At 50.3% G+C, this 27,732-nt stretch overlaps 1 protein-coding gene across 7 annotated transcripts in view; it reads right to left on the bottom strand.

Annotated features, from left to right (window-relative positions):
* Positions 1-620: 620 nt before the first annotated feature.
* The window catches only part of ECE1 (endothelin converting enzyme 1), a 114,261-nt gene continuing 87,149 nt past the window's right edge, over positions 621-27,732 (bottom strand). For 4 of the 7 annotated variants that reach the window (XM_048825435.2, XM_048825436.2, XM_048825438.2 and 1 more), the window contains 11 exons: positions 24,013-24,155; positions 21,616-21,730; positions 19,363-19,473; positions 18,085-18,183; positions 16,704-16,781; positions 12,740-12,843; positions 10,440-10,550; positions 8,970-9,037; positions 7,633-7,823; positions 6,301-6,396; positions 621-4,532 (listed from right to left, as the gene is read on the bottom strand). In XM_048825435.2, the coding sequence (XP_048681392.1) occupies positions 4,356-4,532; positions 6,301-6,396; positions 7,633-7,823; positions 8,970-9,037; positions 10,440-10,550; positions 12,740-12,843; positions 16,704-16,781; positions 18,085-18,183; positions 19,363-19,473; positions 21,616-21,730; positions 24,013-24,155 (1,293 nt within the window). In that variant the 3' untranslated portion in view covers positions 621-4,355. Of the gene's footprint in view, positions 4,533-6,300; positions 6,397-7,632; positions 7,824-8,748; positions 8,882-8,969; positions 9,038-10,439; positions 10,551-12,739; positions 12,844-16,703; positions 16,782-18,084; positions 18,184-19,362; positions 19,474-21,615; positions 21,731-24,012; positions 24,156-27,732 lie in introns of those variants that run through there. The other 3 variants (XR_007353344.2, XR_007353343.2, XM_048825439.2) reach the window with 3 other exon arrangements.

A 27,732-nucleotide genomic window follows, 5' to 3' on the forward strand; every position in this document is an offset into this window, starting at 1 on the left:
CCACTCTCCTTACAATGTGATAAGCTATTACCAGCAGGAGAGTGGGGTGGAGGGAGGTATTTTTTCATGCTTTGTGTGTATAAAAAGATCTTCTGCACTTTCCACAGTATGCATCCAATGAAGTGAGCTGTAGCTCACGAAAGCTCATGCTCAAATAAATTGGTTAGTCTCTAAGGTGCCACAAGTACTCCTTTTCTTTTTGCGAATACAGACTAACACGGCTGTTACTCTGAAACCATCATCATTGCTGTGTACCAGTATTAAATTGTTTGTTTAAAACTTATACTGTGTGTGTATATATACACAGCCTTTGTCTGGTGAAAAAAATTTCACTGGAACCTAACCTCCCCCCCATTTACATTAATTCTTATGGGGAAATTGGATTCACTTAACATCGTTTTGCTTAAAGTTGCATTTTTCAGGAACATAACTACAATGTTAAGCGAGGAATTACTGTATAAACCCATCTGCATGTTAGGCATGGGATCCCACTGATGTCCCATACAATACAAACCACACTGTCAATGCTTAGAACTGACTCACCTTGACCAACCAGGTGAGAAGGCCCTGGGGCCTGCAGGAATCAGAGCAGCAATAAAAGAGACAGACAAAGCCTCAAACCCAATAACAAGTATTTTATTTCAATTACAATAAGCGCCACAATGAATGTTGAAAAAACAGTTACAAAAAAATCCCTCCTTTAACATATAAATAGTAAAAATCCCTAAAAGTCCTTCCCTTTGTCTAAAGTAAGATGGTGCCCCTTGTTGGAGGAAAACAGACTGGAACCCGTTACTGTCAGCAGTTTCCTGTTAAAATCTAGGAGAGAATATTGAGCAGCCCACAGTCTCTATAGGCTCTTTCCAGGCCAGCTCCCTTGATGTCTTGGAAGCACAGACTGAAGGGACTGGCTTCCTTTGCTCAAATGGAGGCTGTGCTCTGAAAGCTCACAGTCCTGACCTCCCTGTTCCCTTTCAGCTCTTTGAGTTGACAGCACATCTTGAAGCGATCATCGGGTTCCTATACTCCAGTAACCCATCCCAGATTGGTTTAACTGTGAGACTAGACTGCCTGGGAGGAGCACACAGGGTTACATGACAGACAGCAGAAGAAATCATCCCAAGGCTGGCACTGGGTGAGATGCTAGGACTCTGCCTAACAAATCTGCTGTGTGAAAGGCCTCAAGCCACCTAGTGAGCCACAGAGCTCTCCCAGCACTGAGCCCCGCTCCGTGGGCTCACCTTGAGTAGTTTGCTTCGGAAAATCCTCCCTGCTCTGCACTGGAAGCTGTGAGGAAAGAAAGGGGCAGACATGGAAAAAAATTCCCCTAGCAATGCAGAAGAGCCACATGCAATGCTGGACAACTTATCTGGCCACGGTGCCCAAGCCCACAGGCTCACATGCAGAGAGCAGGTAGTGTTGTGGCAATCCTGTGGCTAGGAGACTGCCAGACAGGAATTTAACAGAAGCCCATGGGGTGGGCCTGAAACGAGGCCATGGCTTTTAGGGAAGAGACAGGAACACAGCAGGAGTTACTCTGCATTCATGATCTGAAATCTGGACAAATGCATTGCCTAGGAGCAGACGAGGCTCTTCATAGCTAAGCCTACTCTTGGTCGCTCATGGCCTATTTTCAGCACTGTGAAGCACCTGCCCCTCATGCTGAACGAAATGGGTACGGTGGGTTCTTGGTTCCTCTAACTATCAGGCCACAGGCTTCTAGGCTCATTAGGCATACTTGAAAGAAAACCTGCCCCACTTGCCCCAGCAAGACCATCAGATCTGTGCCTCTGCCCATCCAGAATGACTCTTCCAGCCCCTGCCAGATCTCCATTTAGAAGGGGGTGGGGACTAGCTCTTCCATCTCCCAGACAGCTGAGAGACATCCAGCCTCTACAGTCCTACAATGTGCTTAACCTTTCCCAGCTTGCAGGGCACTGGGGTTCTCTTGCATGTAGCAATGACTATGGCGAGCCTGGCTAATACCTGCAACACAGTAAGTAGGCCAACCTGTGACCCAGCCTTCTCAGTATCAGAATCAATTGAGGACTCCAGCTCCACAGTGCTCACACCAATGGCTACTTTCCAACGTCTTGCTTATGGGAAAGGAGGCATTTCAACTTGGAAGAATCCAAGGAAGCGGCAATGAATGGGACTGGATGGAAATAAGAAGAAAGGGAGCGAGATGAAGTAAGTCAGAGAGACTTGAACAAACTGTTTTCCCTGGGGGCCATGGCACCAAGAGCTCCCCCATCACCTTCCTTCCATAGCTCTTGGAGGTTTAATGCTTTTTGGATTCCCTTTTTCCCATTCAAGATTGGGATTTGTGCAGACTCTGAGCCCGGAAATGTGGGCTGAACTCCATGCTGGAGCAAACGTGCATATACTCAGGCTGTTGTGCCAGTCCAGAGGGACGAGGCTGCTTTCACAGCTGAAACTGAACATTTGTAAGGCCCTGGAAGGGCTCTAGGCTGGATTTGTCATTGGGCACTACCCAGGGTGGTGCATAGCCAACATCCACCCCTCTCTGAGGTTACTGATTCCCACCCTTTTTTCCTATGGATTGCCACTGTGCACAGAAGAGGTAAGACTGGCAGTCCACCAGGCAGTCGAGGGATGCGGGGGGAGAGGGGGGATTTTGTGGCTGGGATGGTAGAGGAATGCCCAAGGAACCACCACATTCCACATGATCTCCACCAGCCCAGGGACCATGGGGTCCTGTGGTTACAACTATGCCCTTATGGAGCTGCTCAGAGGGGATGCTAGCAGTATTGTTAAATAACTGGCCAGCTGTTTACACAGGAGAGAGGCCTCAGCTGTCATAGGACCGTGAGCTGTCTGAACAGAGCCGTTTCCCCAGCCTGCCAGCCAAACAGCAAAACCCAAGGAGACTTACATCTGTACCTGACCAAAGCTACACTGTGCAAGGCGGGTTTCAGCAGTAATAATGATGACATGCAGAAGGTTGGTCTATGCTTGGGCTGTTCTAAAGCAGTAAGACAAAGAGAGAGCTCATAATTTAATAATCTAGTGCAGCCGGCTGCCTTCCTCTCCCTTTGTATCCAGAAGTTAAAGATGGCCCAAGAAGGTTTAAAGTTACAATGCAGCTTTTACTATACCCAAGTACAGCTGCCTGGAGACAAGTTAGGTGGTGGTTGGGATCCCAGTGTATCCAAGTCACAGCGTGCTGCTCTTAGCTTGCTGCAGGGGGCAGGAGAAGAGAGAGGAAACACCTTGTCACCAACTCAAGACAGATGGAAAGTTTATAGAATGAATGAATCTCTCTTTGGTTTCCTGTTCTGAGAGACTTTTTGTAATGGACCTTGTACATCAGCAGAGCTTAATATTGCTTCCAAGACCTGCAAGCATTTGCCTGCAAATAAAGCTCTAGAGATATGTTCAGGGCCTGTCACCCAACGATAAGTGCATGCACCTCTTTCATGGCACTTACCCTCACCGTCTTCCACTGCTGCTCAATTCCAGCTAGCTACAGCTGGCTATTGCCGTCCTGGCTCTGAACAGACTCTTCCAACTGTGCACTGGACCAGTGTCCACAACGGACTAGAAGGGCAGTTCTTCAATCTTGTTAGCGACCCCAGGGGTTCAATAAGAATCCTGGTCTCCAGGGCTGCAAAGTTAATTTGTTGCCTCAGTGACACCCTTCGGTCTCCTGTGTTTCAGTGGAATGGTCTCTGCTGAAATTCTCATATCTAGTTGCACTACTTTTTAAAAAAAGTAATAAATATACTAATCCTTTTGCTTAAGAAAAAAAGGCTTTTAAATGCATTTTCCCTGAACTTTTCCAGTGTATTTCATAATGTTCAAAAATATTTTCCCAAAAATATATTTTAAAATATTTTACACACACACACACATATATATATATGTATATATATATATATATATATATATATATATATATATGCACATGTGTCTCTGGAGAGATTAGCGTATGTTGGACATATTTCGATACACAGTCAAACCAGTTATCACTTTCATCAGTGGGTCTCCCTTTATCAATTAGAAAAAGTCTTCAAGCCTGTGACAGGACAGGGGCTTAACTGTGTATGTGTAAATATGGGTCAAGGCATACAGACACATGCATATATACACACACCCTATGCAAGGTTTTAAAAAAAAAAGACATTTCACAAGTGAGTGAGATTAAGAAAGGTTTTCACAGTAGATAGAATCGCAGATGATACCTAGAGCTCAGGGATCCATTCCTGCTGAGAGTTTGACAGTTCGTTGAAAGAAGAAACTGCCCTTTGAGCAGAAAGCCTGGGAAATTCAATTCTTGATGAAGGAACAATAAACCAAAAGTTGGTTTCCACTATTTCCTGGTCCTTTTCTTTTCACCATACTTCACACTTCTTCTGGGGGTTCATAGGGGAGCCGGGAGGACAGTGGAAGTGCTCAGAGAACTCTTTGGAGTTGGAGATGGTACCAATGACGCGGAAACGTGATGGACTGTGGGGGTCAGTGATGAGTCCTTCGTGGGAGCTCTCCGGGGTGCGAACCGAACACCAGACCTGCAAATGCAAGGGAATAGGAGTTAGCTCAAGGGCTTCATTATAGCTGAAAAGTGTCTCTGTCCCAGCTATCATGACATATGGAAATCACAGATCTTCTTAAATAGGAGGAGTTTATTATAGGAAACAACAACTATTGATACAAACAAGTTTCCATGAAGCTTGAGTCCCAACTTGGTCTCCCTTGTTTACAAGCAACCACACACTGGATCCACACATTGCACACACATCTGGAGGATGAATAGTATATTGTAAGTAACCTTATCATTACACCAGCAAAGGGGCTTCACCCAGAGACTTCAGCAACCTGAAGTTGTTCTATCTGCAGGAGTGTATATCTTACTTTGCTGCAAAATGAGCATTATACTTGTCAAAATGCATCAAACAGCTGGCTTGTCGAGTCTGTTATCTTGCCTTTTACCAGATGCTTTATAGCAGGGGTGGCCAATCTGTGGCTCCGGAGCCACATGTGGCTCTTCAGAAGTTAATATGCGGCTCCTTGTCTAGGCATCGACTCCGGGGCTGGAGCTACCAGCGCCAACTTTCCATTGTGCCAAGGGGTGCTCACTGCTCAACCCCTGGCTCTGCCACGGGCCCTGCCCCCACTCCACCCCTTCCTACCCCCTCCTTTGTGCCTGCCATACCCTCACTCTTTCCCCTCTCCCCCGAGCCTCCTGCATGCCATGAAACAGCTGATTGGGAGGTGCGGGGAGGTAGGGGGAGGCACTGATCGGTGGGGCTGCCAGTGGGTGGGAGGCGCTGGGAGTGGGTGTGGGGGGAGTTGATGGGGGGCTGCTGATGTATTACTGTGGCTCTTTGGCAATGTACACTGGTAAATTCTGGCTTGTTTTCAGGCTCAGGTTGGCCACCCCTACTTTATAGGAAGGCAGGCTTTCCACACTGACTGTAATGCATCTCTCTCTTCACAATACATCAAGACTAATATTTGCTGCACTCCTCTGCCATTTGAGGGGTCAGGAATCAGGGCCTGCAGCACAGCCGTCTCTGGGCAACCTAATGAGTGCAGCTGACCTGTAGGAAATTGCTTAATTGGCTATGCCACCTGATTGACTGGAGAAGTCAGCAGATTGGCTCGTAAGCCTAACAGCAGCAGCAGTTCAGTGGTTGCTCAAAGCACTGGCCCATGACTGAGATAGCTCCTGCCTTCCCTGACTCCAGGTAATCCAGTTTTGACCCTCAGCTTTGGTTCCTGACTCCTGCTCTGACACTAAGCTCTGACCTCTGGTTCATGATTCCTACTGTGACCCTCGGTCTGATTGCGCACATCTCAGTCACTCATGTGGGGACTCAGTTCAGGAAAAGGAATGCCCTAGACCTTTGAAGGGGGTTTGGGAGGAGGTGAAGATGGGAGGGGCACTGCCACCCTACAATCATAGAATCATAGAATATAAGGGTTGGAAGGGACCCCAGAAGGTCATCTAGTCCAACCCCCTGCTCGAAGCAGGACCAATTCCCAGTTAAATCATCCCAGCCAGGGCTTTGTCAAGCCTGACCTTAAAAACCTCTAAGGAAGGAGATTCTACCACCTCCCTAGGTAACGCATTCCAGTGTTTCACCACCCTCTTAGTGAAAAAGTTTTTCCTAATATCCAATCTAAACCTCCCCCACTGCAGCTTGAGACCATACAAAGTGGAGTCTGCTGTAAATTGCATTCCTGCTAACCCAGCAGCTGGAGCCACTGCTATTCCCCAGCTCACACAGTGCACCTGGAGACAGAACAAAGGGTTGTGGGATGGCAGAGACTCACCTGGGCGAATCCCACAAAGAAGAGCTGGTTGTTGGAGAGGCCAAGTGTTGGCAAAGCCTCCTCATTCCCATTCTTCTTCACCCAATTTTGATAAGCCTGTAGGCAGGAGAGAACAGAGGCTAACCTGCATCAGTAGAAGTACATAGTGGATGGAGTTAGAGGATGAGAGACACTCCCACTGCCTTGTGGGGGTACAAAATGCTGGTCCAGCTAGCCATGGGGGCATTAACCCTTAATGGACTAAACCAGTCCAGTCTCCATGGCACATGCTGGCAGGGAGGGAAATGTCAGCATTGCAGGAGTCTCCCCTGTGCCCATTTTCCATTTGGTCACAGAAAGCCAGAGACAAATCTAAGACAGCCTTAGGGGCTGTGAAGGGAAGAGAAAGCACAAAATAAACCCACCACTAGAGCTGAGTAAATAATTGACTTTTGGTTCAGGGGCTGACATGAAAAATCTAAAACAAAAATCTTTTCGGGTTGAATGAAATGTATCATTGAACTCTAAAGAATTTCCCCCCTAAATTTTTTGTTGTGGCTAGTTTTTGGGGATTATTTACCTTTAAAAAAAATCTAGCTAAATTTCAACATGAAGCATCAGTCAAACTGCTTTGTTTAGAAAACGCTGAAATGAACCGATTTGACTCTTTCATTTGTTTTCAGCTGAAACTATTTGCCAAATCTGAACCAAATCTGTGAATAATTTTGGTTGACCCAAAACTGTATTTTTTGGCAAATAAATGATTAATCCAAAAAGTTTTTCCTAGCTGTACCCGTGACACCCAGGATTATGTCTGGCCTACAGGAAACAAATCAGAATGGGGATCCATTGAGGTAGTGTGACATGTCAGAGTTGCACAGGGAGAAACTTGTATCCAGTCAAGGCAGACTCATCACCTCCTACCACATTTGCTACATTTGCCATTGCCAATGGGAGGATCTGGAGAGGAGTTAAAGCCTCTTCCAGTTAAAATGGTCAGGTTCTTTCTTCCCCTGAATCTCCTTCAAAAGCCCTCTCCTGCACATCCACCCTCTATGGGCTGTAGATTGTCAGGTCTACAATTTCCTGGTCCAAGGACAGCAGATCCCAAATCCAAGAGTCACCTGAAGACTTATATATGGTCATGGCCCACCCCCTTCCACAGATAGGACAGTGCCTAGAAAAGGAGCTCAGAATTTTACACTTTCTTAGAGCAATTCACCTTGCCATCACTGTACTACCAGGAATCTCTCTCCAGCTATAGCATCAGGGGAAAGTCTAGGACTACAAAAGGATCCACACAGCCATGGCTACAAAGAGAGATATCAGACTGTGCCTGTACTAGACTCCTACCCGATACGCAGCTTTGAGGCCCCCATTGTCAGCAATGTTCTCTCCCAGCGTGTGTTTGCCATTCACTGCCTCGCCGTTCACAGTGTAGCTGCTGTACTGTTCCACCATGCACTCAGTCTGCTGCTTGAAGGCCTCCACAGAGGAGTTCTTCCACCAAGGCCGCAGATTTCCATCTTTATCATACTCCCGCCCTGCAGAGGAGCAGACCAAGTGAAACACTGGAACTAGAAGATACTTCATCTGAGACGGCCTTTGGCAGAACCAAGCCTGTGTGTGTGGTGGGGGTGTTGTTTGAGATTAGAGCACACAATCTGGGGGCTTGGAGATGCGGTGAGTATACTAGCAATAGCATGGCCTCTTCAGAGAGGAGAAGCGAGTTCTGAGACCTCCTGAACTTATTGATCGTTATTTTATTGCACCACCATAAATCCCACAGGAAGAGATTGCGAACAGCTCTCTGTCCAGTGCAACAGATCATCACAAAATGCTTTTGGCGTTAGTAAGACACGCTCTTGTACAGAGCGCAGGGTGCAAACAGCTGAGCCTGCATTCTGATCACTTGAATAATAATTAGTTCCCCAGTAGGAAGCTGATGGGGTAATTACGCAACCAGGCTGCCTGGCTGAACCAATTACCCTATCAGCCCTGGGCGATAAGTGGCGGTACAGCAAGGGGAAGGAAGGGGAGAGGGAGGAACAGGGCTAGTTGAGTCTTGCCAGACAGAGGTTCGGAACAAGGAGTCCTTGGTGACCCTCAGGCCCTGGTGAGAGGGCCAAAAGCCAGTTGAATATTGAAAACAGGCTGTTGCACAAGGACTGTTGTGAAATTGGTGCAGGAACACAAAATAAAAAGGCATGGTGAAGGCACAATCAAAGGAGTCAGTGTAGTTTCTGTGGGGAGAAGCTAGGAGAAGGGTCACACCCCATGACAGCCTGACTGTCCCATTTTAAGGCTTTCACCATTAATGAGCCACATGTAGGTTTCCTCATTCTGGCAGAAAAGCAGCAAAGAAAAATTCCTCTTGCCTTCTTTCAGCTAGTTAGATTTTTCCACCTCAGAGACTGGGCAGAGTCTCAGATGTCAAACATATTTAGTCATTCTGGGCCAGATCTGTACCTGGTGTAGCTCCATGCAGGTCACTGGAGTTACACGAGGGATGGCTCTGGCCCATTCTCACAAGATCCGCTTTGAGAAGGCTCTTTGATACAGGGGCCACCTGAGTTTAGTTTTGACTCCTGGCACTGGAAGCCTTTCAACAAAGAGGAGAACAGAGCTCCATCAGGAAGAGGAAGAGGGAGAGAAAGCAACAGGAAATAAGGTGTCTTCAGGTTGCCCACCTTGGTCATCAAAGGCATGAGTCAGCTCGTGGCCCACAACGACGCCAATGCCACCAAAGTTCAGTGCCCTGTGTGAGAAGGACAAAGAGCATTAGGATTCGTGCTTCACTAAGGCCATTGCCTACTAATGTCTGCACATAGGCCCTGTGACTCTACCCACCGGAGCATTAGGGTAGGGGAATTGGACTAGGAGGCGGCTTTCACTTGGACGATGAGCTGCTCCTCATTACCCCACTTTTTTGCTCTTCTTGCCTTGGTTTCCCCCGCGGACAGAAAGAGTCCTAAGGAGACACCGAGCCCCAGGCATGTTGAAATTGTTACATCTTTCTATTAACGCCAATTGCAAAATGAATCTGCTGCACTGCCAACCTCCATTAAACAGCTCTATGGTGTTTTCTGTAAATGACTGAAGTGCAGAGGGAAATCTGAACCTATTTTTAAAAAGTCCCCTTCATGTTCCACTGGGGGCAGCAGACAGTTCCAGCAATGGGACCTAGGAGAAGCTATGAAATCCGACGAAGTGGGTATGCATCCGACGAAGTGGTTATTCACCCATGAAAGCTTATGCTCTAATACGTCTGTTAGTCTATAAGGTGCCACAGGACTCTTTGCCACTTTTATGAAATATAGAGTTGATCACAGAGCCCCTCAGGCCGTTGGACACCCAGACACAAGGATAAATGTTCTGTGGCTTCTCTAGGCCCCAAATGAGCCACTTTGCAGCTAGCCAGGCATGTTTATTTCCATGATACCATTAGACACAAGACTGTATGAGCCCATAATGTTGCATGTCTAGCAGGTGCCAGCATAGAAGAACTAAGAAAGTGAAGGTGTGGCCTCATCCAGACTGGGAATCTCTGGGGATGGTGCCTTTCCTCAATTTTGCTGGGTTTCCCTCCATCTTGCACAGACCTGTCACTAGGCCACCTTCTATTGGTCTGTCCTACTGTTCTATTGGACCTGGCCAGAGAGATGCCTTACCTGTTAATGGGGAGGGCGGCACAAGACGGGGAGGGGTCAAAAATGGTTGCGAATCCCTCACTGTCTCCTTAGGCAAGAGGCCTGACAAAAGGGGGAACCTTAGACTAACTCGGGGGGAAAGATCCAGATCCTGTGCTGAAAGAGCACACATCCACCAATGTCCCTGGCAAAGCTGGCAGCTCTTTGTGCACTGGCATCAAGATCCACGGAGTCTCCTAGCACAAGTCTGGCAGAGCCAGTGCAATCTCTCTGAGCCCCAGCATTCCTCCCCTGGCTGTTTTCTAGCCCCCAGCTCAGGAAAGGACTCTCTTTAGCTACTGATGATTGCAGACCAGGATACAGAGGTGTGTGAGGCACCCACCACCTTCCAACTGGGCTGCTGCCAACAGAGTCCCCACTCCCCATCCCCCTCCAGCTTAGGGAGGAGGGTGGAGTGGGGGAAGAACACTGGGAGAGGGGGGCAGCAGATGAGCAAGAGGATGTTCATACTTGGGGGAGGTGCGGGTGTAGAAAGGAGCCTGCAGGATCCCGGCTGGGAACACAATCTCATTCTTGGTGGGGGAGTAGTAGGCGTTCACTGTTGGAGGGGTCATACTCCACCTGCAGGAGACAAAGGGGATTCTCATTACAGCCAGGCTGGAAGGTGCATACCCCTCTCATGTTGGGAGATTGGCACAAGGCACAGGTATTTCCTGGCCTCCCCCACAGTTCCCTGAAGCTTCCTAGGATACCTAGCAACTACAGGAACATATATGGCAATCAGGGCCATGGGCAAGGACTGCAGGATTCACTGTCGCAGACCAAGGAACAGGTCAGAGACAAAGAACCACCGAGTCTTCAGCCAATGAAGAAAGCTGCAAAAATACGGATGCCTGAAGAAAGTGTAATACTCCTACTGTCCACGAGAGGGAACCAGAGCACTAAAGTATTTTGACCAGATGGGGATACAGATGTCAGCCAGTCACATAACACACACCTCCCTCCTAGTATAACTCTTGGGTGGGGAGGTCTGAGCAGGGAGTTCCTTGTTGGGCAGGCTTGTTGCATCATCTCTCCCAGGTCCTTGCCTGCTCACTTCTTTTGAGAAAACAGGAAAGATATTTACAAAAGACTGTAAAGCTTCTGGAGCAGGCACAGTCTTTGTTCTACATTTGTACAGCACCTAGCACAATGCCTGGGGTTCCTAGGTGCTCCCAAAATACAAATAAATTAATAATAATTATTCCTGCACTCTCCCTGCTCTCAATGCTATCTCCAACAAACATGGAGGGGAGATATGCATGTGTCTGTAGGTTAGGGTTGGTTGAGTATGCTGGTTTTGCTGAGGAAATAGGGTTTTAACTGTATTATGCAGCTCAGAGATTTTGTAAAGACTATGTAGGCACAAGGTGAAGAGAAGGTTACTCACCTTGTGCACTAACTGAGGTTCTTCGAGATGTGTGTCCCTGTGGGTGCTCCACTTCAGAGGGCAGTGTGTCCCGGGGCTCTCAATCGGAGATTTTGTCAGCAGTGTCTGGTTGGGGTGCGAGTGCGCAGTAACTGTCTCATGGCGGCACTGATGCCTCTTCTGGCACGCACATGCCCTGACCCCCCCCCTCAGTTCCTGCTCTACCGTGGAGTTGATTCTTACTCCAAAGCAGATGGGAGGATGGTGGGTAGCGGAGCACCCACAGGGACACACATCTCGAAGAACCTCAGTCATTGCACAAGGTGAGTAACCTTCTCTTCTTCATCCAGTGGCGTCCCTGTGGGTGCTCCACTTCAGGTGAATGTAGAGCAGTGCCCTCACGTGGATGGAAGGGGCTTCGGAGTTGATTGTGTAGCTACTGCTAGGACTGTGCAGCCTAATTTAGCATCTGCTCTCGAGCTAAGCATGATTGCGTAATGGTCGGTGACAGTGTGTTCGAACGCCCACATAGCTGCTCTGAATACGTCAAGGACGAGCATGTTGTGCAGGAATGCTTCCAACCTGATATTCTATGATTCTATGAAAAACCATCTACTTCAATCCAAGCTTAAACTAACTATTAACAATATAAGTACTATCCTAAATATCTAATCTAATCTAAATCTAAGTTTTTTGCTATAGGTAGGGACACTGCTAACGGACTCCATCTAAAGCCAAGGATGGCGTCAGCACCACCACAAGACAGCTACTGTGCACGTGCGCCCCAACCAGACACTGCTAACAAAATCTCCGATGGCCGGTGCCGGGACGCACTGCCCCTGAAGTGGAGCACCCACAGGGACACCACTTGATGAAGAAGAGAGACCTCAGCTGAGTTCCCAAGGCTCTAATGGATGTAAATCAGACCTTAGCATTATGCTTGATTTTTGCGGTCTGGAGAAGAGAGGTATTCTAGAGGCTGCTCAGAGCTCTGTGCACCATTGGGGTGAGGAGCAGTTTGTGAGTAGTATCAATAGCAGCCCATGGGAGAGCAGAAGTACTCCTAGGTGTTCCAGTTAGCAAACGGACCAGCTATACACGTGTTCTGAGCACAATCACTGAAACTACGGAAAGGGATGGATTTTTGTTTAGCTATCAGCAGTTCTGGAACTGGATGCCGTAGAGATTTTAGTCCCTAGATCAATGCGCTGTAGCATCATTATGGAAGAAGCCAAACCTAGTTACTGGTCAGACGGTGGCTGAGTTACACAGCACTGGGTCCCCAGGTTGTGTAAATGTGTTGAAACTAATTGTATAATCTAGGGCCTAGAGTATGTCCCCACGTCTCAGAGGAGACTCCCCCAACCCCTAGCAGGGAAAGGCAGGGCAGGGGAGGACTTACTGGTCCCGATTTGGAGGTTTCCGTAGTTGGTCAGCGGCCACTTGGGCAGAGAAGTTATAAAATTGCATGACGTTCTCGAAGTAGAGACTGGAGACAGCTTCATACTGCAAAACCCAAACCCATCAGTCCTGGAGAGAGAGCCACCAGTGTGACCCGAGACCAGTATCCCCCGCTGTTACTGTCTGCACCCTGCAGCTGTCTGGCTAGGGGCTCATACAGTGCCCATCACTACAGTATCTGAGTGCATCGCAGAGTGGCATCTGTACCTTGCACACAGGTCTCAAAGGTTTGCAATGGGCAGCTGTTCTTCTGTCTCTAGGCATCTAACATACAGTGTCCCTCAGGGCTCAGTCTCACCCCGTTCGTAGGAATGCTGTCATTTGGCCATAGGACAGCACGAGGACACACTGCAGACTCCAGGGCTGTCCATAGACAGATAACACCCAGCTCCACTCTCTTCCCAGCAAGCCCTGACCAAAGAGTTCGCTCATGGACTGTGGGGACGACCTAGATCAGTAGTTCTCAACCTATTTATATGCGGCCCAGAAAGTGTTAGCTGGGCTGCAGGTTGAGAAACACTGTGCCCCCCACCCATAAACCCCTATGCTCAGTGCCCTCAGACCCCTCCACAGAATGAGCCAGGAGTGGAGAACTGGGTAGGGGGCAGGGATCCTGACCCTGGCGCGTGGTGACCATGACCCCCGCTGTGGGAGTGGGTGGGGGGCTGCTAGGACCCTGACCACTGGACCCCACCATTGGGGGTGTGTGTGTGTGGCAGCCAGCTGCCTGGACCCTGAGCCCCGCCGTTCAGCAAAGGGGCTGGGAGTGCGGACCCCTGAGCCTGCCACGTGGAAGGGGAGCCAGCAGCCCGCTGGGTGGGAGGAGAGCCAGGAGTCTTGACCCTGAGCCCCACTGCGCGGCAGTGGAGTTGGGAGTCTGAGCCCCATTGCAGGGGGCTGGGTGGCAGCCCGGCTGCCCAGGCCCTGAGTCCCAATGCGGGCGGAGAGAGGAGGGGAGGCAGCCAGGACCCTGACCTGGACCCTGCTAGGACCCTGTGCCGTGCCATGCAGGGTTGGCAGAGCAGCCCAGCTGGGAGCTGGCAACCCGGAGCCGCTGCCTGGCAGGACAGCTGGGACCTGGCAGCCAGGAGCCTGCTAGTAGCCTGGAGCTCACAGCACACAGCCTTTAGCACACAGCTGAGCTGGGCCGCAGCTGTGTGCTAATTGGATCGCGGTTTGAGAACCGCTGACCTAGAGAGATGTGTCACAGCTTGCTCAGCCCCAACCCAAATAAGACTGAGATGCTGCTTATCACGTCCAGAACTGGCTAGAACCACAGTGATTTCCAGTGACAGAGCTAAAAGGCAGGGAGGGGGCAATCGCCTTGTGGTGTGTGTGTGATGCCTTTCTACGAATATTATGCACTTGACAAAAGGTGGATGACATGAATTTTCATACAGGGCTGGGGAACGAACCCACCCTGCACTCATCTGGCCGGGGCAGCTTCTGTCACCTTGGGCTGGGCCCAGCTCCCAGCTCCAGGCGCTGTGACATGGCTCATCGAGCTGCTTGGCACTGCGACCCTGGAACCAGGTTGCAATGCCACTCACTCAGATTTGGCCCAGCCTCCCGCCCATCATTACAGAGGTGTGGCTGGGCCAAACCTGAACGGTGCTGCACCCCCTTGCACCAGGTCGCAGCGCCAGGAGTGGGGAGCTGGGTCCAGTCCCAAGGGACTGAAGCTGCAGGTAGGGTTGCCAACTTTTTATTGGCAGAAAAACAAACACCCTTGCCCCACGCCCTGCCCCGCCCCTTCTCTGAGGCCATGCCCCCCGCTCACTCCATCTCCCCTCCCTCAGTCGCTTGCTCTCCCCCAACCTCACTCACTCGCTCATTTTCACCGGCTGGGGCAGGGTGTGAGAAGGGTGAGAGCTCCGGCTACGGACTATGGGGTGGGACTGGGGATGAGGGGTTTGGGGTGCAAGAGGGGGCTCCAGGCTAGGGCATGGGATTGGGGTGCAGGAGGGGGTGATGGCTTCGGCTGGGGGTGCAGACTCTAGGGTGGGGCCAGAGATGAGGGGATGCAGGAGAGGGCTCCAGGCTGGGGCAGTGGGTTGGGTGTGGGAGGGGGTATGGGCTCTGGGCTGGGGCTAGTAATGAAGGGTTCAGAGTGCGGGAGGGGGATACGGACTGGGGCAGGGGGGGTGAGGAGTCCGGTTGGGGGTTGGGCTCTGGGGTGGTGCTGGGGTTTGGGATGCAGGAGGGGGTTTGGGGTGTGGACTCCGGGCAGTGCTTACCTCAGGTGGCTCCCGGAAAGCTGCCAGCATCTTCCTCTGGCTCCTAGGCAGAGGTACGACCATGTGGCTCTGGGCGCTGCAGGCGCCGCCCCCTCAGCTCCCATTGGCTGTGATTCCTGGCCAATGGGAGCTGCTGAACTGGTGCTGGGAGTGGGAGCAACGCGCAGAGCCCTCATGGCTATCCCTCTGCCTAGGAGCCAGAGAAAGATGCTGGCAGCTTCCCAGGAGTTGAGCAGAGCCAGGTAGGGAGCCAGCCTGCTCTGCCAACCGGACTTTCAATGGCCCAGTCAGCAGTGCTGACCAGAGCTGCCAGGGTCCCTTTTCGACCAGATGTTCTGGTCGAAAACTGGACAGTTGGCAAGCTTAGCTGCAGGATTGGCTCACTCCCCAGCTGCACCCCTGCCGGGGCCTCCCTCCACAGTGGGCTGGGATTAGTGTGGTGGGCTGGGGCAGAGGATGCAGCTGTGGATGGCTGGTGCCCCCGCAGCGGGGCCAGGAGGAGGAGGCGGGAGTGCACCCATTGACTAGGGAGGCTGCATCTGCCGCTCAGTCCACTGGATGGCACTGTTTAGAAGGTGAACTGCGTGCATACCAGTCTGTTCAGTTTACTGTAAGTAGCGAGCTGCACTGTGGGTAGTTCTGTGAGATTTTTAGGCTTAGGCTGCTGCAGCTGAGAAAGCACCACGAGCTGTTGGCTGTGCAGCTCAGGCTTGTCAGAAAGGCAAAATGGTCAATTAACTTGTGTACTGGGGAACCAGGAGGTTCTTCTCAGGAGTGAGGATGGTTTTAAAAAACTAAAAGCCAATAGACATAACAAAGGTGTCATTGTCCTGTCTGGTGGAGCCTGCCAATGACCCATCAGCCCTTGGATTGCAAAATCTGGCTTCACCACTGGTGACTTCTACAGAAGGCATTATCCTGCCAGGCTCTCAGTTGCTCAGAATTCTCTCCAGGATACTCAGCTTATAGCAGTGACCAAAAATACCCAGCGTGCTACAGGTTTCCCTATCAGCCATGTAGCCAACCAACAATCCTTGTGCTGGTCACCTTGGGCTGGGCTGCTGCAATGCACTTTTACTGGGGTGGACACTGAACCCAGCATGTCACCACCCACATGCTGACTGCCAGTACTACCCTGGGTCGATTGCAAGCTCCTTGTGTATAGGCCACAATAAACAAGGACACAGCTGCACTCAGGAGAGCTGTTCCCACAGAACCCTGGAATGTGCTGCTGACAGAGAGGAGGTGGAGTCTCATGGCCTTCAGAATGGAGGTTAAGCTGCACCATTTCACAAAGGAGTTTCCCGGTTAACCAGGTGAGAAGTCCTCTCCACAGGGCACAGGAAGTGGAGAAGAGTTTCTCCTTTTAGAAGGAACCCAGTCTTAAATTCATCAAGTGCCCAGATACTGCAGTGATGGGGGTCATAAACACATGCAACAATAATAAGAGAGACTTTGGCAATATTAAGTTTCTTGGCCGCAGATCAATTGGTTTAGGACACATTTTGAATCATGGAGGTTTAATTTTGAGGCTGGTCTATTTGTAAGGGCTACTGTATCAGAATTTCACATGGGGCAGAAGTTTCCCCAGTGGATTCCTACAGTGGGGGGCAAGAGAGGAGCAGCAGAGGAAACTCAGACATGGCAGTGTGTAGCCAGTCAACTCACATCATGGAACACCTTGTCCAGCTCCTTGGGATCCAGGATAAACTTGGGGTAGCCAATCATGTCATAGATTGCATCTGCCTGGGTTGAAGTTGGAAAGAGAGAAGAGTAACTTATAAGGGTTGCACAAGGCTGTTCCTCTGATCTGTGCACATCCTGTGGGTTTCATAGAATCATAGAATCATAGAATATAAGGGTTGGAAGGGACCCCAGAAGGTCATCTAGTCCAACCCCCTGCTCAAAGCAGGACCAATTCCCAGTTAAATCATCCCAGCCAGGGCTTTGTCAAGCCTGACCTTAAAAACCTCTAAGGAAGGAGATTCTACCACCTCCCTAGGTAACGCATTCCAGTGTTTCACTACCCTCTTAGTGAAAAAGTTTTTCCTAATATCCAATCTAAACCTCCCCCACTGTAACTTGAGACCATTACTCCTCGTTCTGTCATCTGATACCATTGAGAACAGTCTAGAGCCATCCTCTTTGGAACCCCCTTTCAGGTAGTTGAAAACAGCTATCAAATCCCCCCTCATTCTTCTCTTCTGCAGGCTAAACAATCCCAGCTCCCTCAGCCTCTCCTCATAACTCATATGTTCCAGACCCCTAATCATTTTTGTTGCCCTTCGCTGGACTCTCTCCAATTTATCCACATCCTTCTTGAAGTGTGGGGCCCAAAACTGGACACAGTACTCCAGATGAGGCCTCACCAATGTCGAATAGAGGGGAACGATCACGTCCCTCGATCTGCTCGCTATGCCCCTACTTATACAGATTGGTTTGTTCAGGGTAGGTGGGGAAAGAGTCCAGCGTGACCACAGGGCTCTAATTCCAAGGGCTGTCATACATGGTAATCTCAAGGTCCTTACTTTCCATCCAGATCTGTGTCACTTCCCACAACTCACTTTTATTGCTGAAAATTATTTGCATCATATATGCAGGCTCCTGGAACCAAGGCCACGGAGAGGGGGGTTTACATGGATGGAAGGGATCCCACAGCATTTTTAACTTTCTTGCATGAATAATCGGTGTCCCCCTCATTTTGAGTCTTTTCTATGTGTCACCTACTGGAGCCTAGCCTTGTTAGGCAGAGAGGTCTACACACGTTTATGGGATCACAAATCTTGGGTTATTGGGATTTACAATTTACGGTGTTTAGACGATCATGGCCCTGGACCCCCGCAGGCTAGCAAGGCAACAGCCAAGGATGGGTAATAAATACTGAAAACAAATTAATGTGAGAGCTCCCCAGCTCTGAGGAGGCAAAAGGAAAATGCCAAGATCTGCTTGAAACCAGTTGGAATCTCATGGTGGAAATGCTAGGGGCTGTACAGAGCTCCCCCAAGGCACAGAGTGAGGGGAGACTGTGCCTTGCTTAAACACCACTAGCCTTCTCCTTGGCAGATTTCCTCGTCTCTTCATCCATCCACTGCAGAGTAGCCAGGCTTTCCTCAAAGGCAGTTTTAATCTCTGTAATCATTTCCTCGGCCTAGACAAAATAAGAGGTCTTGTGTCAGCTGGAAGCCCAAATATTTACCCTGCTCTACAGGATCAAAGACTAAGTAAAAGTCTCTTGAAATAGCTGTGGGGAGATAGAACAACCTCCACCAGACCCAGCTGTAGACAGGATGTGAAGGGCCCAGATGGTTGGGGTGCTGTCCAGAATTCACTCCTAAAAATATGACCTACTTTGAAACTGGTAGATTGCAACAATGAACTAGTGGCTTGGTTCTTGTTTGGGACCCACACGGAGAAGCAAACGCCCCCCACAGCAGAGCTGCTGCTGATGGGAGAATGCCGCTGCAGGAGACAAGAAGGTCAAGCTGGCCCAAGTGCCATTAGGCGCAATGGGGGCTGGTGTATGTGTGTGTTGGGCTCTGCCAAAAGAAGGACAAACGTAGGTCAGAAAAAGAAAGTGGGTTTTGATCATCTAGCCAGGAGGCTGTCAGGATGAGGGGAGTTAAGTAGGTCACTGAGAGCATAAGGGACATTATGGAGGGAGCCTTAAGTCTGCAGCCTCTCCAGCTTTGGTGAGATCTGCTCCTAGAGCATGGCCTGTAGCCCTGCAGCATGTAATGACAATCCGGCATGTCCATTTGGGACAATGTCCTCAGTCTGCTGCACTGGATAGTCTGGGGATGAGATAGATGGTCCCTTTCCAAACAGAAGAACTGCCAGTTCTCCCAAGAAATGGCATGGGTAGCAGTGGGTAGGGCACAGGATTAGGAGCCAGAGGATCTAGGTTCTGCTCCAGCTCTGCTGCTAACTCACTGTGTGACCTTGGACCAGTCATGTCCCTCTGTACCTCAGTTTCCCCATCTAGGAAATGGCAAGAGCTCCCTGTGAAGTGCTATAGAAATACTAGGGATTTCTCTTCTCCCCATTATACAGGTTTGGTGGTGGCAGTGGTTGGCAGCAGTTAGTTACTGGAGCTGTGACTGATTCGGGGCACAACACCAACCCTTTTCCTCCACCCCCAGACACAGATTTTCCAGAGGCATTTATGGGGTCCACACTGTGCTGTTGTTTGAAGCTTTAAACACCATGTTGGGGAGTTTCACTTTCACATGCAAGGTGACTGGAGAGACAGTAAATCCATCTGGCTCTAGAGTCACTCCTCACTGGCCTGTGAGCCAGCCCAGTAATCCAGTAGGAGGTGGGGACGTACTATTTTCTTGCTGTCCTCTGCAAACGTGGCTTTAACAAACATGGCTCCCAGCGCAAAGCCCAGGCTGTTGTCTGTGTCGCTGACGCAGAACTTCCAGCGTGGCAGACAGGTCTGTGGGGGCAGAAGAGCAATGATTAAACCAGTTACTCCTGCAGCCTGCCAGACACAGGTCTTGCAGAGAGGTCTCTGACACAGGGCTGGGAGCAGTGGGTTAAACAGGAGAGGGTGCTTTCAGTGCACCAGCTACGGAGCAGGAGCTGGGGGTCCTGCTTAGCCAAGCCAGGGAAGGAGAGGCACAGAAGGGGGGGCTCTGTGTGTGTGGGGGGATTGTGTGGGGACAGAAGGGCACTTGTGCGTGTGTGTGGGGAAAGAATACTGCTTAGCCAAGGCAGGAAGCCAGGCCCGCTGACAGCAATTCTGGGTCCCAGGGCAGAATAGTCAATGGGCCCCCTCGCACACACAAGCCGCGCCTGCGCGGACGGGGTCCACCTGAATTTTGGGTGGTGCCCAGAGAACTGCCAGCTCTGCTGATGGGTGCGCTCTTCCAGCATGGCCAGGGCTCCCACATGCCCACCCGGTAGGGCTGCCAACGGTCTAATCGTGCAAACCCAAAGACCATTGCCCCGCCCCCTGCCCCTTCCCTTCCCTGAGACCATGCTCTGGCCCACCCCTTCTCTGAGGCCCTGCCCCCAGCTCACTCCATCCCCCTCCCTCCGTCGCTCACTCTCCCCCATCCTCACTCACTTTCACCAGGCTGGGGCAGGGGGTTGGTGTGTGGGCTCTGGAAGGGAGTTGGGTGCAGGAGGGGGTGTGGGGTGCAGGCTCTAGACTGGGTCAGGGAGTGAGGGGGTTGGCGCTTACCTTGGGTGGCTCCCGAAAGCGACCGGCACACCCCTCTGGCAGCAGCTCCCAGGGGGTCCTCCGCGCACTGCTGCCTGCAGGCTCTGCCTCCACAGCTCCCATTGGCCGTGGTTCTCGGCCAATGGGAGCTGCAGCGTCGGCGCTCAGGGCGGGGGCAGCGTGCAGAGACCCCCCCTCCCCAGGGACATCAGCTACTTCTGGGAGCGGTGCGGAGTGAGGGTGGGTAGGAAGCAGGTTTAAATCGCTCGGGACCCTGGGCAATTGCCCCCTTTGCCCCCCACTGTCGGTGGGCCTGCAGGAAGCAGAGGGGATCTCGCCTCCCACTCTCCCTTACTTTAGCCATGAGAGTTTCAGAGAGACACTCCCATCACTCAAGCCTGCTAAGGCCTCTCTTTCGCGCCCCTGAGATGGTCATTTCTATGCCCTGCTGTCCCATTCCTTCCTCCCACCCTCCCACCATGGGACTGGGTGAGTGCCTGCCCCGCAGGACCACATGAGGCCCAGAGACTCCCCCGTCCTGCCATCTCCTTCCCCTCGAAGGTGCAGATAAAACCAGCCTCACGCCTTGTCCTTGTCCGAGTGCTTCAGAGGCTGCTCTTATCTCAGCATGATAAGAGCAGTCACCCAGGTGATCCTGGATGGATTTGCAGTTCAGCCAGGCAGGGCCAGACTGCAAAATAACTCCTCCCTCTTCCAGGCATCTGGTCCTAACCGCTTGCCTGGGAAGAAGTCAGGGCTCCAGGGACTGTGAGTGGGCTGGGAAGTCAGTTCACAGGCTGGTTGGAGGAGGGAGCGATCCTGCTTCACTCTTACAGTGGTATTCGGCAGCTCTGTGGTGCAACCTCCCCCACTTCACAAAGAGCTCAGTGCAGTGGGTGGGGACACTATATCTTTGGACAGCTGGATCCATTGTGAAACGACTGAGGTGGCCTCCGCCAGTCTTTAGTGAGGAGGCAGAGGGAAGGCAAGTGACTGCATGGGGCCAGGCACCCCACCCAAACTCTGCAACTCTTGGGCCAGCACTCTCTACAGCCAGCAGCAGGGAACTGCCCTGTGCCAGGCCTTCCCACAGTGGGGAAGAAATGGAGGAATTTCTGCCCTTTCCTCCATGCAAACAGCTTGCGGCCCGGCCAAATTAGAAGGGCAGCCCCACGTAAACGGAAAGCCCATGTCTCCTCCTACGTATGGATGAAGCTGTGGAGCACCTCCATCACCGTGGGAAGTGGGAGCCCTTTGGAGCGACCTGCTAGGCTGAAGGAGAGCAGCCTGGAAGATTTTAAGCTAGGAGGCACGGTGATTTGGGGGTGGGGACAGAAGACTGTCTTGGGTAGTGACGCATGTTTTGTTATGTAGTTTCTCTCCCATCTCCCCCTTGTTCCCCCACAGACTCGCCTTCTTGGTCCCATACATGACTTCCATGAACTTCTCCTCTGCATCCTGGAAACGCTGGTCCAGGAAGGAGCTGGTTTTTCTCACCAGGTTCCAGATCATGTAGCTGTTCAGAAGGCTTCAATGGAAGAGAGAATAAAAAGATTTTCTACAAAACATGGAAGTTCCCAACTATTCTATGGAGTCAAGTCCCCCCGACCTTTGTTGTTCTGCTCTACAAGGGGGTCAGCCATTTGGTCCCTGTGACAGGGTGCTGGGAATCAGCCACTGACCCACTAGCTCTCTGGTCACTGTTTAATCAGTCAGGCCCACTGCGAGGGCCTGATTAAGGAGAGGAGTTCCCCATTACCAGATCAGACTGGGGGAGAGAAGCTAATGAGCTAATTAGCCCATGAACAAGGAGACTGGATAAAAAACACAGGAAGGAAGTGCAAGGAGAGGAGAAGCAGAAGAAATAGCGGCTAGCAGGGCCTGACCAAGGGGAGTTCTCTGGAAGGAGGGACCAGTTCCCTGCCCCCAGCTTCTGGAGAAGGGGTTAGAAAGTTGAGATATGGTGTATAAAAGTGTGGAGATACTGCTTTGTATGGATGGAGGAATTAAAACACTGCAAATAAACTACACAGGGGTGTTTGCGAGGAAGAAGGTCTTTGCATCGGCAGTCAGATGTTTGGCTGCATGTGTGTTCTCTCTGTTTCAGAGGAACAGCCGTGTTAGTCTGTATTCGCAAAAAGAAAAGGAGTACTTGTGGCACCTTAGAGACTAACCAATTTATTTGAGCATGAGCTTTCGTGAGCTACAGCTCACTTCATCAGATGTTATACCGTGTAACATCTGATGAAGTGAGCTGTAGCTCACGAAAGCTCATGCTCAAATAAATTGGTTAGTCTCTAAGGTGCCACAAATACTCCTTTTCTTTTTGTTCTCTCTGTGTGCCATTCCACCTCTGCGCAGACAGATTCTGTGACCTTGCACGCAGACAGAGAGAGCTGGACATCTGCCCACAGCCTGGCTTTTGCTAACTTTGCTTTATATCAGCAAAGCTTGCCCACTACTTTAGTTCAGGCCTCATACCAGACCTCTTAAACAAGGGCTTATGTCTTAGGCTCTCTTTCTACTACAGCAAAAGAAAGAGGGTGGGAGCACTCGATGCCCTGGCACAGTATCTGGTGCCCTAAGGGGGGATTCTGCTCTGACTTACAGTGTCCCAAAGTGTTCCAAAACCTTTCCGGCCCCCCCTCCCCCAAACATGGCCTCCTGATGCAAACGGCACAGAACATTGGTAGCACTGTGCACGGCTGCACTTGGACTCCTGGGTTCCAAGGCCACCTCTGGCTGGCCAAGGCCTGGTCTACACTACCAAGTTAGGTCGACTCAGCTATGTGAAAAATCCACACCCATGAGCGACATAGTTAAGCCGACCCAAATCCTGGTGTAAACAGTGCTAGGCCAACGGAAGAGGTGAATTACTCATGCCAGTTGGAGAACCCCTGCTGCTGCTGTAGGTAGCGTCTACACTGAAGCACTACAGCGGTGTAGCTGTGTCACTGTAGCATTTCAAGTGTGGATAAACCCAGCATCCCTGAGGGAGTGGATAGGGTATGGCATGATACTTAAGGCTATGTCATAGAATCATAGAACATCAGGGTTGGAAGGGACCTTGGGAGGTCATCTAGTCCAAGCCCCTGCCCCAATATTTGCCCCAGATCCCTAAATGGCCCCCTCAAGGTTGAACTCACAACCCTGGGTTTAGCAGGCCAATGCTCAAACCACTGAGCTCTCCCTACCACTTATGTCAGCAAAACTTAAGTCACTCAGGGGGATGAATATTCCACCCCCACCGAGAGACATACATTATGCCGGCATAGCACTAGTGTGCACACTGCTATGTCAGCAGGAGAGCTTCTCTTGCCAACATAGCTACTGCTGCTCGTTGGGGGTGGATTAATTATGTCGATAGGAGAGCTCTCTCCCGTCGGCACCGAGCAGCTACACGGGAGACCTGAGAGCAGTGTAACTCTGTCACTGTAAACTCTCTAGTGTAGACACAGCCTAAGGCTACAGGAGAGCCTCTCCTGATGACATAGCTTCTGCAGCTTGCGGAGGGTTTTTTTAATGCCAACGGGAGAGAGCTCCCTGTTGGCATACAGCCTCTTCACAGACACGCTGCAGCTGTATTCGTACAGCTGGGCTGCTGCAGCACCATATGCATAGACATACCCCGAGGGGCACCTTGCTTTGTAAGCCCCCTCTGATGTGGGAGAGATGTGATTGGTGGAGAGGTTATTGCCATCTCTTGCAGGGTATAACAGTATCGTACCCTAAGTGTTTCTTGGTATGCGGACTGGATCCTGCACGATGTTTCCTATACCTGCATTGCCATTCAGAGGTAAGAGCTCTCACCATCTGTCCGTGGCTTGGATGAGGCTGGAGACCTGCTCCAAGTACTCTTTGGCATAGACCACCACTGGCTCGGATTCATTGAGTTCCACCGGGTAGAACACAGTGGTGAGGAAAGGCATCCAATTGATAGCTGGCGCCAGGTTCTGGAAGAGAGGCAGAGGTAAAGAACTATATATTGCCCACCCAATGAGACACAGCGCACAGGAGGCAGGGCTAAGTTACCTGGACAGACTGTTAGCCCAAGGGCCAGTCTGCAGGGCAGCTATGATCCCTGGCTATATGTGTCCTTTAAATACACCTTCACTCCAAAGGCATGAATTAAAGCACGTGTTTTACCTTTAGCTTCACTGATGTGTGTCTGAAGCCAGGCGTGTGAGGGAGGAAACAGCTGCTGTGTCAGGTCAACCATGGATGGATCTTATTTTGAGAACATGTCTTGCAGTTGGGGTCAGATGGACTAGGCTGCTCCAGGGTCTTTAGCTATGGTCCGAGGACTCCTCCAAGAGGAACCTGAACTGGTAGGCAGTTTCAGTGAGGAATAGACCATAGCTCGCTGCCACTGCATGCAAGATAGATGTTTTTATAACGGATTGCTGTTGTTCTAAATTACTGATGACTTAAATTGGTCTTGTATGTCCAGGCTCAGCCAGCTGCCTTCCCTTTTTATGCAGAGATGCAAGCTATTATCCCTCAAGAGTGAGGAAAACACGTCCCCCTCAATCTAATGTCAGACTGGAGAGAGGTTACCAGTGGAGTTCCTCAGGGATTGGTTTTGGGACCAATCTTATTTAATCTTTTTATTACTGACCTCGGCAAAAGTGGGAGTGTGCTAATAAAATCTGCAGATGATACAAAGCTGGGAGGTATTGCTAATTTAGAGAAGGACCGGGATATCATACAGGAGGATCTGGATGACTTTGTAAACTGGAGTAATAGTAATAGGATGAAATTTAATAGTGAGAAGTGTAAGGTCATGCATTTAGGGATTAATAACAAGAATTTTAGTTATAAGCTGGGGACGCATCAATTAGAAGTAACAGAGGAGGAGAAGGACCTTGATGTATTGGTTGACCACAGGATGACTATGAGCCATCAATGTGATATGGCTGTGAAAAAAGCTAATCCGGTCTTGGGATGCATCAGGCGAGGTATTTCCAGTAGAGATAAGGAGGTTTTAGTACTGTTATACAAGGCACTGGTGAGACCTCACCTGGAATACTGTGTGCAGTTCTGGTCTCCCATGTTTAAGAAGGATGAATTCAAACTGGAACAGGTACAGAGAAGGGCTACTCGGATGATCCGAGGAATGGAAAACCTGTCTTATGAAAGGAGACTCAAGGAGCTTGGCTTGTTTAGCCTAGCCCAAAGAAGGTTGAGGGGAGATATGATTGCTCTCTATAAATATATCAGAGGGATAAATACCGGAGAGGGAGAGGAATTATTTAAGCTCCGTACCAATGTGGACACAAGAACAAATGGATATAAACTGGCCATTGGGAAGTTTAGACTTGAAATTTGATGAAGGTTTCTAACCATCAGAGGAGTGAAGTTCTGGAATAGCCCTTCCAAGCGGTGCAGTGGGGGCAAAAGACCTATCTGGCTTCAAGATTAAACTCGATAAGTTTATGGAGGAGATAGTATGATGGGATAACATGATGTTGGCAATTAATTGATCTTTAACTATTCATGGTAAATAGGCCCAATGGCCTGTGATGGGATGTTAGATGGGGTGGGATCTGAGTTTCTACAGAGAATTCTTTCCTGGGTATCTGGCTGGTGAATCTTGCCCACAAGCTCAGGGTTCAGCTGATTGCCATATTTGGGGTCGGGAAGGAATTTTCCTTCAGGGCAGATTGGAAGAGGCCCTGGAGGTTTTTAGCCTTCCTCTGTAGCATGGGGCACGGGTCACTTGCTGGAGGATTCTCTGCTCCTTGACTTCTTTAAACCATGATTTGAGGACTTCAATGGCTCACACATAGGTGAGAGGTTTATTACAGGAGTGGGTGGGTGAGATTCTGTGGCCTGCATTGTGCAGGAGGTCAGACTAGATGATCATAATGGTCCCTTCTGACCTTAATATCTATGAATCTATAATGGGCTAATCAGAATTTGCAGTTGAGTTCCCTTGACAACTCCTGCTTCTAGAGGTTGAAGGGGACAGAATTATTTCCTGTCTTGACCTCTCAAAGGAAAAAAAAAAAGATGTAATAAATCCAGAATGGTGCAAATGGAGTGCTCAAAGTGGAAAGTGGAGTAAACTTATTCCCACTCCTCTAGGAATAACAACAATTGTAATGATGCCCCCAGCTGCACCATTAGTAGGGATTGAACCAGGGACCTCTTAATCTCAGCAATCAAGCCTCTACAACTTGAGTTAAAGGAGCATCTCTTTTAGCTCAACAGCAGACACATAAACTTTTAGAGTGGATGAGCCCCTGGCGGGGACAGAGTCACACTGTGTTAGTGAGGGCTGCAGAGCTCCTACACTCCTCTGTAGCATTTTTTGTCTGTTGATCTCAAAACATTTATAAAGGAAGGTCAGTATTATTATCTCACTTGTACAGATGGTGACACTGAGGCACAAAGGTCATGCAATGGGTCATTGACCACACTGGGAATGGAACTCAGGTCTCCTGTCTCCTTGGTCTCTGGGCCTCACTGTCTCTCAGAGCAGCTTGTGGCTGCTGGAGGAATCCCGACACCCTCACTTTTATGTACCCAGCTGTTAGTAACAAAAGCTTGAAACCAAATCTTGTATGCCGGTATACTTCTACTTCCCAGCAGATGCTGGCAGAGAGAAATAACATCTGCAAATGGGGATACTGACACTGACCTGTGAGGCTGCAAAGTGCTAGACAGTAATCCCACCTAGCTCCTAGCTCCCTTGGCGTGGGAGAGGTATGAAACCTGTAGTTTTACTGGAGAAGAGTGCCACGCCCAGCTTGGTGCATTCACTGTGTTGATACACAGCGTCTCATCAGGCTTTCAGGCGAAGGATTCAGGGACCCAGCAAATACCAGCCACCAAGAAGTTAGTCTTTGGATGCCATGGAGATGTTGATCGTCCAGCAGCACCCAATTATCACAGGTGATCCTTGTCACACATGTGCGCAAAACTGTGCAAACAGCTGCCTCTCAATTGAACCAGTGGCAGATGGCTGGGTTAACAGCAGAAACAGCACAAGGCAAGAGGCTATGTGTAAACAGTGTGCAATGCTGGCAGCATGTCACCAGGTCACCTGCTGCAGATCAGAGGAAAAATATGCCCACAGAGCAAGAGAGTCAAAGATGGAGTCATTCATCAGCCCAGAATAGCCAGACTGCAGCACATTCCAGCTATGGCTCCTACCCCACCCCCAGCACACTCCAGTACTGGGGACTGCATAGGGCCAGTCTCCTAGCCTTTCACCATCAGGGAACCTGCCACTTTGAAGACTTCAAACACAGGGGTGATTTGAGTGGAGTGCTGGTAAGAGACTACAGGTCTGGTCCTCTCGGCAGCAAGCTCAGATTCATTCTCCAAAGAGAGAATTCTACCAGGCGAAGTTTAGGCCTAGAGGAGCAGGAGCGAGGTAACAGCAGGCTCTCCAGAGTCATGGGGGTTTGATATATTTAGCCAGGCCCTCAGCATGGAGAGGCTTTGAGAGAAAACTCTTGCTGTTCACGCAGTAAAGCAGAGATCAGTTAGTTAGATCTTGATGGGGCAGCAGGGGTCGGGAGC

This window comes from Caretta caretta, chromosome 18 (assembly GCF_965140235.1).
Source record: "Caretta caretta isolate rCarCar2 chromosome 18, rCarCar1.hap1, whole genome shotgun sequence".
NCBI lineage: Eukaryota > Metazoa > Chordata > Testudines > Cheloniidae > Caretta > Caretta caretta.